We start from the raw sequence: 9,692 nt of genomic DNA, 5'->3' as shown, positions 1-9,692 counted from the left end.
TTCACAGTCTCCAACAGAGCCTTCCAGGGCTGTCCTTGGGCCACTTTATGAACAAAGTCTTTGAGGACAAGCCCAGGCCAAGGATGAGAGCCCATGGCTGAGGGTATGAATTGCCCCAGAGGACAGAAAGGAAGGGAGAACCATTTGAAATGACACGGAGCCAAGGAGAGTGTCCTGGTCTCGACATTCAGAGCTGGTAGAATTTCCCCATCCACGTCAAGAGAATGTCCACTTCTCCAAAGGCTTTGGTCAGAGCCGCTTCTCTGTCCAACTAAAGGGAAAGGAGAGTTGAAAGTCTGCTTTGTTGGTCACAAGAATGGGTTTCTCCCCACCCGCTCCCCCACCCCTTCTAAGCAGGCTGATTCCCAAACATGGGCTGCGTCACCTTGGGGATGGTTCATCTTTGGGATGAACTCACAACCTCATCGTCACATGCCTATCCGTGTATGGGGTCTGCATCAGGGATGAGTACACAAGGGCCAATGAGTGGCAGTGGGCGAAGAGCAAGGAAAAAGCATATGGCGCTCCTGACACCAAGAACCAGAGAATCTCAGCGCCGAGTGGATCTGGTCCACCCCCCTGAGGGCAGATGAGGAAAATGCAGCCCAGGTGGCCTTGGCTGTTGTTGCTCCTCACCATTTATTTATAGGCTGATTTATCTGTTCCTTAAAAAAAAAAAGTTATCAAAATCATATGGTTTTTGAGAGGACTGGGAATGAGATTTGGATGTTCTTTGTTGTCTCAATTTGGGAAAAGGTAATATAATTGCCCAGAATTTTTTTTTCAGAAACTAGGCTATTGGAGCATTATAGAAAAAACTGTGGGTGTGGGGAGGCCCTCACGTCTGACATTAATTGCCCAGCTCAAGCACCCATAAAACTCTCAAGGGAAAGTCTCTGATAGTAAAAACACCTTGTAGGGTCATACAGTAGCATTTTAGCTTGAAAAGTGACAGCAAAACAGACCACTTTGTTTGTGAGGCTGATGCCAAGCAAGTGCAAAATGACGCAGGTTTGCCTGTGGTCTTGCTGGTTCTGGGGCAAGCCTGGTGGAGTCACATGCGTTGTCTCAGAGGCCCAGTTCAGGCGAGTCTCCTGCTGGGCGGGCCAGCCCTCAGCCCCTGCCCTTGATTACCTGTTTAAATGCTCTCTGGAACAGCAGAAACCGCCGGTGTGCGCTCTCATTGATGGCAAGCGGCCCATTCTGCAGCTGGGTAACAAAAAAGGAAAAGGTCATGCAGGTCTAGTAGGAGCAGAGGCAAGCCTCCTCCCACTCATTCCTCCTGCTGCCAGAGGGATTTCCAAAGCTGGAGGGGAGAGCGCTGAATCCTGCATCCTCAAGGTAGCCTACAGTGTGGCAAGGGCTGCCTGCTTTAGCTCTCACAGCAATCCTATCACAGTGATTGTCAATAGTTTGCAGATAGGAAAGCTGAAGCCCTGAGAGCTTGAGTGCTTTGCAGAAGGCCACACAGCATGGCAGAAGGACACCTAGACTTGTTGCTCCCCAAAGCCCATGCACTTTTCTGTGACACCCCCACGACTTTCTATTGCAGAACGAAAACCAGGACCACCTAAAGATAGGAATGTCTCAAAACACTCATATTCCCGGGGGCCTCAGTCCCAGCTTTGCTCTACTCACGCAGGGTTGCAGTTTTGACACCATGACCACGAAGTTGTTGGCCAGAGTAGAGAGCGACTTCAGGATTCTGAGTTCAATGGCCTTGTTGTAGTAGTTTTTGAAAACAGTGTTCAAGTAAAACTTCAGCAGGGCACGTAGGAGAAAACCGCTTTCAGCATCCTGGGGGAGAATCTGGGTCACTCTGGAGGCCTCCACCCACCCCCAGCCCACATGCCTCCCAGGGCAAGGCTCGTGCCACAGAGGCAGGAGAACCCCGGGGAGAAATGCTTAACAGAGCTCTGAAGGAGATGTCAGGGGCGGGGTAGAATGGGACCCCTGTTTTACAGGAGGATCCCCGGACTGAAGGAGAGGATGTGGCTTGCCAAGGTCCCACAGCTAACGCAGGACCCCTGCCTGCCCTCTGGTTAATATTCTTTCCTTGATGTCTTATCGCCTCTCTAGTAGTAATGGGGAGGGCAGGCTGGAGCTGAGGTGGATCCTCAAAAGCACCCAGAACTTGGTGGTTGAGAGTTGGCAGGAAAATTGACTTGAAAGAGAAGAAAGAAGGAGAAAAGAAAACTAACGCCCTTGAGCACGGTGGCTGCACTCTAGCCCCCTTGAGCTCTGCAGGGTGAAGCTTGGTGCCCTGCAGTCATTCAGGGCTCGGTTCCTTTGCACTCAGGGCTCAGTATGTTTGTGCTCAAGGCTCAGTACATTTGTGCTCAGGGCTCAGTACATTTGTGCTCACTGACTGATGAGATGGGTGATGAGAAAGACCATAATGGGTGAGAGGAAATAGATGGAAATGGAAGAGGAGAAGTGGGCCTAAGCAGATGCCCATTGGGCCTACACAAGCAAAAGGGAAACAGAAGTTGATGACAACTCTCTGGCTAAATTGAGAAGGATTTGTACAATTTCTAATCTCTACCCTCTCCCCCTACACCACCCCCCACAACACCCATGCAGTAATAACCCCAGAGACAGAATTTCCTGGCTCCCTGCCCACCCCTGTCCTGTGTAGTCCTAGCCCGGGGCAGAAGTGATGAGCCTCCCCTCTCCGCCCCCCAGGCAATACCCCAGCCCCACCAACAGTGGAGCAGCTGCACAGAGGGAGGCGCCATCCTTCCCAAGGCTGGATTACCGAGACATTCTGCAAAACCTCCCTCTGCAGCAGCCGGACGCTCGTGATATGATCCTGAGTTTGCTGTGGGAACAGAAAGAAAAGATGTCTCAGGGGAGCAGATGTAGCCCAAGCGGCTGAGCACCTGCTTCCCAGGTACAGATCCCTGGTACCTCCAACAAACAGAAAAGTCAACTCTCATTGGGGAACAGGTGTAGCTCAGTGGTTGAGCACCTGCTTCCCATGTCCGAGGCCCTGGGTTCATTCCCTTGTACCTCCAAAAAGGGAAAAAAAGATGTTTCCAGGTTGGGCACCATAGAAACCAACCCTGCAAATGGGCACTGCTTCCCCAGACCCCTAACTCTATCCAGTCTGTGTGGTCTCAAAGGCCAGAGGGACCAAAAGGGGACCCAGGAAGGGCTGTGCTGACCTGGGCCCTGGGGAGAGAGCATGACCTTTCAGCCACAGAAAACGACTAGGCTTGACCCCCAGGTGTGCTGGAACCCCAGGAGCTCCTAGAGCCTGAGCTGAGACCTGATGAGGAAACTGTTTGAATCCTTTGGTCATTGGAGACCAGTAGGACATAAGCCTGTTTGGTTTAAATGCCACTAAGGGCGGGGGCTGCTGCTCTGAGCTGCCTCTCGCCCTTGGGGTGTCCTCTATGGTCCAGCCGCTCAGTCCTGTTCTTGAAATTAGAGTCAAAGGATCCTCCAGAGGAAGGGGCCTGGGGGCTGGTGGACCCTACCTCCTCACTGTGTAAGTAGGAAACTGAACTTGTTGGGATACTGCCCAGCTTCCCTTCAAGGTCAAGGGCACACCCATGTGTTGTCCCTCCTTCGGGAACCCCCACCCCTCTCACTTTAAGCCCCCTCTTTTTGCCCTGACCCCTGGCGTCTGGATCACGGCTTAAGGAGTTCGGGGAATTCCTGAGGGCTCGTACTGGCGCACTCTCAGGCCCAGGAGGGGCCTACCACCGTGTTTCACGCGCTGCCCCAGCGGCCCTCAGGATCAGCTGTCCCTTTCTGCCTTTAGCCTTGCTCTGGGCACGTGGGATCAGGCTAGCGGGCCCCGGCGGGGCCGCAGGTCAGAGCTCCAGGGGGTCTCAAAGGGTTTCCCCTGGCTTCCAGCTGGGGGTCTCCTGCCCCTCCGGCATGCGAATGAAGCCAGGATGAGCCAGGCCCCTTCTTTAAGCCTCCTGGGCTCGGTTTATTTTAGTATTGACTGACCACATCTTTCTGAGCCTCACTTTCCTCCTGCACTTATAGGGTTTATTGTACAGGAAAATGATTAGCAAGCTGCCAAGGGCTCCACAGCCCCAAAATAACATCCTCCACCCCCAGGGCCCTGCGTCTGGGTCACGCCAGCACCCGACTCACCACGGTGTCCCCGGCGGTCCGGAAGGCCTTCCACAGTTCCTGGAGAACTACCCCCTGCACTCGGCAGGGCCCAAATCGGAATTCTTGGCCCTGGCCCCCTGGCACCTGGCCCCAGAGAAGCAGGAGCAGACTCAGGCAGGGGAGGGCAGCCGGCTGCATTGGAGAACTCATCCGCAGTGGAGGAGGGCCCGGGGGACCCCTGCTGAAAGGAAGACAGGCACCCCACTGAGGCCGCCCTCCGAGCCTGCATGGCAACCCGCTCCCGCAAGTACCGAGGGGGCTCCAGGACAGACCCAGGAGTGAGAGACCCCAGAACGGTGCCCCTGGGGTCTGCGTAGCTCAGCCTTGGGGGCACACTGATGGCAAGCCCCAGGCTGGGGTGGGTTCCCAGTTAGAATATGGCAAGCGTGGCCTTGCTGGGGGAGCACTGGGGCGGGGCAGGAGCCTTTCTGTCCTTGGTGGCTGGTCCTGCCCCGCACCGTGTCCATTCACATCACACGCGCCCGGCACCTTCCCTGCTCCATTACATTTCCAGCCTCCAGTCTGTTAGTCAAATTTGACCAAAAGAGCAAAGACACCCTCAGGCTCTGACGTGCCAAAGAACACGTGTCTGGGGGACGGAACGTGAGGGGCGCGTTCCCCGGGCATGCACCTGCCCGCCCTCAAGTCCTCGTGACCACTTAGGAGGGCTTCTTCTCCTCCCCTGGAAGAACCGCAGTCCTGACTCCTCTTCACAGGGGACGGAGGGCTAATTCCAGCCCACAAGGAGGAGCCCAGCCATCGGTCAGGGTCGCACACTCACTCTGCCGCCTCAACTGACGGACTCTCGCCTGACTCTCAGAATTAACGTTTCAGGTAATTGAACAAGATTTCCAGCTGAATCATCGCAACACCTTCCACCCTGGTGCCAACTGGAAATGACTGCGTAAAGATCTTCCAAGCCCGGGGAATTTAGCACCATTATCTATTCTATCATAACTGTACGCAGAGAATTTCTTTCCAGTGCCCTTCCTTTTCCTTCCTTTCTTCCTTTCTTCCTTCCTTCCCTTCCTCCCTCCTTCCTTCTTACCTTCCATCCTCCCTATCTCCTTCTTTCTTTCTTTCTTTCTTTCCTTCTTTCCTTCTTTCCTCCCTCCCTCCCTCCTTCCCTCCCCCTCTCTCTTTCCTTCTTTCCTCCCTCCCTCCCTCCTTCCCACCCCTCTCTCTCTTTCCTTCTTTCCTCCCTCCATCCCCCTCCCTCCCCCCTCCCTTCCTACCCCTTCCTCCTTTCTCCCCTCCTTCCCTCCCGCCTCCCTTCCTTTCTTTCTGACAGGCACTAGTCTCAGACCTGAAGACACTCAGTCTTCCAGCTGTAGGTAGATCAGGAAGACCAGTGAAGACTTGACTTTGGCATTTGCGCCAACACCAGGACTCGAGAGAGGTGCTGGGCCTGCCCTGCATCTGTTACCCATGCCTCAAGTGTCTCTGTCAGTCTTTCCATTCAGTTCTTTCAAACCCCAAAGGCTTTGGAACCTCCCTTGAAAGTTCTTCTCTGAATGTGGTAATTCTCCTGGTCAGGAAATTCTTCCCCCGGTGCAACCTAAATCCCTCCTGGTGTGAAATTGAGAAAAGCAGCTCCCCACCCACAGTCATAGCTTACCCTGTACAGATACTCCAAGAGCTGATTTCTGTGTTCCCTCCTCGACCCCCATTCCCAAATAAGGCAGCAGCCTAATGCTACCAAGCCAAGCACTCAGGCGTCCCCGCGGCTCACCTCAGGTCCTGGAAGTGACACTTGAGGGCTGGGTATTCGGTGGCTGATTCTTCTTATAGAGGGGGAAGGTTGGGTGGGCACCCTCACAGTTCACCTCTCAGGGATCTGACTGTGGGTGGGAGCTTGCTGTCCCCGCAGTGGATGTCATTTCAAAGTAAAGGTGTGCAGGCAAGCAAGACTTTATAGGGATTGGTGTGGGGGGGCTGGGAGGTGGAGGAAGAAGAGGGAGGTGGAGAAAGGGAAATTGGTCATGATTTCCTCGAGAATTACTTCATTGCGTAGTCACCCTTTACCTTAAGACAATAAGACAACGGAGAAGGCAGCGCCTGAGGGGAGATGAGACCTACCTCTGCCACTGGCTGTGGGACCTGGGTAAACGGTCCCTGGCTTCTCTCTGCTTCTATAAAATAAAAATAATAATAATAATAGTCTCTCCTGCATTCTTCAGAGGGCAAGTGTAAGGAATAAGTGCAAAATTGGACTAGAGGTGCTTTGTAAACTCTACACCTTCTGCTAGGCAGAGTGCATCAATCATTTTCCCTTCTGGTCAAAATGATTCCATTGTTATGCCCTATTAAGGGCAGGAAGGGAGTCCAGAAGCTCAGGTATCTCTCCTATAATCTCTTGGGGCCAGGAATTTGAGGAATGACCCCTGACATGCAGCCCCCCATCAACTTTGGGGTGTCATGCACTCAACCAAACCATGCCCCAGTTTAGCTTCTGAAAACTGGGAAGGACAAGAAAGGGTGTGCATGAACTGGCCTGGAAAGCTGCTCCCTGGGGGACTAGCCTCCGCCTGCGCTGCCCTGCCTTGGGATAGCCCAGGGGATGCAGGCAGCACGGCATTGTGTAAAGAGGGCAAGCGCTGGTCTCCAGCCAGGAAGGTGCTGGGGCTTCGGTTTCCTCACATATAAACTGAGGGGATTAAATGGAGCAGTGTTTCCCAAAGCATATTCCATTGAAGCTAGTTTTGAGGAAAGTTCATCTTGCAAGACAACCTATGAAGAAAGATTTCTTCCTCACATAAACTAGAGAAGCCTGGTGTGTAATAGACCACTCTTGGGAACATACAATGTTCCTGAGAATAGTGAAGACTCTGAGAGTTCCACGTGGTGGTGATGGGGGAAGATGGCTTTAACTTTGTTTAACCCAGCATCTCTCGTAAGCATCTGGCCATAGTTCCCGGGAACACATTTTGAGAAACACTGGACTCTGATCAGAGATTGGTAAACTGTGGTCCACAGGCTAAACCTAGCCCACCACTGCTTAGCTATAAAGAATTTAGCAGTGCAAGCTAAGCATAGTCTTATGTTTTAAAATAATCGGGGCGCTGGGGGGAGGCACGGGGAGTCAAAAGAAGAGTCATATTTTATGGCATGTGGAAATCATATGAAATTCAAATTTCGGTGTCCACATAAATAAGGTGGTTTTTTTTTAACAATTTATTTTATTGATTTCTCTCCCTTTCCCCTCCGTTGTCTGCTCTCTGTGTCCATTCACTGTGTGTCTTTCTGCATCTGCTTGCATGGTCAGGTGGTGCTGGGAAACTGAGTCTCTTTTTTGTTGCATCATCATGCTGTGTCAGCTCTCCATGTGTGCAGTGCCACTCTTGCGCAGGCTGCGCTTTTTTCACGGGGGGGGCGGCTCTCCTTGCAGAGCGCATTCCTTGCGCGGGGGCTCCCCTACACAGAGGTGCCCCTGCGTGGCACAGCACTCCTTGCGCACAGCAGCACTGCACATGGGCCAGCTCACCACATGGGTCAGGAGGCCCTGGGTATCAAAATCCTGGACCTCCCATGTGGTAGGCGGACATTCTATCAGTTAAGCCACGTCCGCTTCCCTAAATAAGGTTTTATTGGGCCACAGCCACTTGCATTCCTTTACAGATTGTCCACTGCTGCTTTTGCACTACAAGGGAAAAGATGTACTTGTAACAGACCTGTGTGACCATGCCACCTACAACATTTACTATCTGGTCCTTTACAGAAAAAGTTTGCTGATCCCTGCTCTAAATTACCTTCCTGCACAAACATCTTAAGAGCTCCTTAAACCTGGGCCCAGGCAAGAGAAATGGGCATTGCGCTATGGGTACAAGAGGCAGATAACTTGCTCCAGCTCAGTGGAGAAGAAAGAATAAACAGCTCTTGGCCAACCACTCTGATCTCTCTGGTTGCAGCATCTCCTGCGCTCATCACACATGCAATGCTGTTTGTTTTCTTAAGCAAACAAGACACCTCTGTGCCATCTGGCCCACTGCCAGGGACAGCACAGACGAGCTTGATCGCTTTGCTCCTGGAGCACCTGAGCCTTGCCCTCTAGCTCCAGGGAAAGGCCCACACCATGACCTTCCCCCTCTCTCCCCCCTCCAAGGGCATGACTAAAAGTCCCTCGGAACTAGGGGAAGAAGATGCCAGGAAGCGGTTGTGAGGCACTGGAAGGAGGAGGTAGGAATGTTGGGACAGTATAGGAGGGGAAGGGAGGAGAGGGATGGGGAGACTAGACAGCTAAGGCTGAGCGGAAATGTGAGCCCCAGGGCAGCTGCAGTCCTAGACAACCACCTCTGATAGGCGGGGAGGGCAGGTTAGAACAAGGGCCTGAGGTCATGGCTTCACCTCGGTAGCTCCAGGATACCAATCTGGGGACAGGGTAGCACGCTCTGTCTGTGGAAGGCATAATATAATGTGGTTATTTCAGACCTTTGGCTCTGGTGAGCTTATCATAACATTAAGTGAGAAGGGAGGGTAAGGAGGACACTCAGGGACCTTGACCCAACATCAGCTGAGATTGCTGGTTATAAGCACGAGCTTTGGAGGCAGGTAGATCTGGGATAAGAATGTGATTGAGCCTCTAGCAGCCCATTGAGTCTCAGCTTCCTCACCTGCCAAATAGTTGTCACAGGGACACAGGGACACAATGGCATAAAGCCTTATTCCTTAATGTGGTCTGTGGACCAGGAAGCAATAGCAAAATCTGGGCATTTGTTAGAAAATTGGAATCTCGGTTTCTTCCTCAAAATTACTGCAAGAGAATGTGCAGTAGAACAAAATCCCCAGGTGCATAGTTTCAAGTTTGCGAAGCATCTACATAAAATGCATAAAGGACCCAGTTTCTGCAAAGTGCTTAACAAATGATGGGTGTAAATGAAGGGAGAAAGGATTAGGTCAGTGGTTCTCAACAGGGGACAATTCTATACCCAGGGAACATTTGGCATTGCCCAGAGATAGTTTTGGTTGTCACAACTGCAGGGGCTACTGATAATGGGATGGGCAGGAGGTGCTGCTAAGCATCTTAATACACACAGGACAACTCCCCCTGCACCCCCCCCCCCACACACACACAAAGAATTACCTGGCCCAAGGTGTCAACAGTGCAGAGGTTAAGAGACCCAGGACTAGAGGAATGGGTCTGAAAGCAGTGGGTATAGGGGCAAGAGCTGAAAGAGGACAGAGAAGGAAATGAAGGTAACCCTGACTGGGAGGGGGGCAGTGAATGAAACGGGGCCACCAAAGATGGCAAATTGGCAGGCCGTGCACAAGATTCCTGAGTGAGAGGTGGTGGGTGAGGCTTGGCCCCGCTGGCCGTGGCTCAGCCCTCGGAAACCTAAAGTATCCACGTATTTTTATCTGAACTACATCCTGACCCAGACTAAGACCTGAGGCTCTTCTAGTCTCCATGATAAGATGGAACTTGGGGAGGTTCCTATACAAAACTAGAGGGGAAGGGAAATCATCTGAGGATAATCCTTAATGTTCTCAAAATGCTCCTCATTGGATTTTCTTTACTTTTTTTTTAAGGCAGTACCTGGGATTGAACCTGGGACCTCACA

The 9,692-nt window shown here is 52.3% G+C and overlaps 1 protein-coding gene across 1 annotated transcript; it reads right to left on the bottom strand.

Moving 5' to 3' along the window:
- Positions 1-135: 135 nt before the first annotated feature.
- On the bottom strand, positions 136-4,326 carry IL24 (interleukin 24). Its single transcript, XM_004470053.4, has 5 exons — positions 4,114-4,326; positions 2,759-2,821; positions 1,639-1,797; positions 1,135-1,209; positions 136-271 (listed from the first exon to the last, which is right to left on the bottom strand). Exons 1-5 carry the CDS (start codon positions 4,282-4,284, stop codon positions 188-190), a joined length of 552 nt encoding a protein of 183 aa, XP_004470110.1. The 5' UTR covers positions 4,285-4,326; the 3' UTR covers positions 136-187.
- Positions 4,327-9,692: the final 5,366 nt, after the last annotated feature.

The sequence above is a fragment of the Dasypus novemcinctus genome, chromosome 13, assembly GCF_030445035.2.
Source record: "Dasypus novemcinctus isolate mDasNov1 chromosome 13, mDasNov1.1.hap2, whole genome shotgun sequence".
NCBI classification, from domain to species: Eukaryota; Metazoa; Chordata; class Mammalia; order Cingulata; family Dasypodidae; genus Dasypus; species Dasypus novemcinctus.
Note: the sequence above shows the minus strand (reverse complement) of the source record. Positions and strands in the feature narration are given on the sequence as shown.

What these genes read in the sequence shown, in the direction of transcription:
- IL24 (XM_004470053.4), bottom strand. Translation starts at nt 4,284, where the DNA reads ATGAGTTCTCCAATGCAGCCGGCTGCCCTCCCCTGCCTGAGTCTGCTC. An exon ending in GGACCGCCGGGGACACCGTG is followed by an intron (nt 2,822 to 4,113) that starts GTGAGTCGGGTG and finishes CTGTTCCCACAG; the next exon opens with CAAACTCAGGATCATATCAC. An exon ending in AGGTTTTGCAGAATGTCTCG is followed by an intron (nt 1,798 to 2,758) that starts GTAATCCAGCCT and finishes ATTCTCCCCCAG; the next exon opens with GATGCTGAAAGCGGTTTTCT.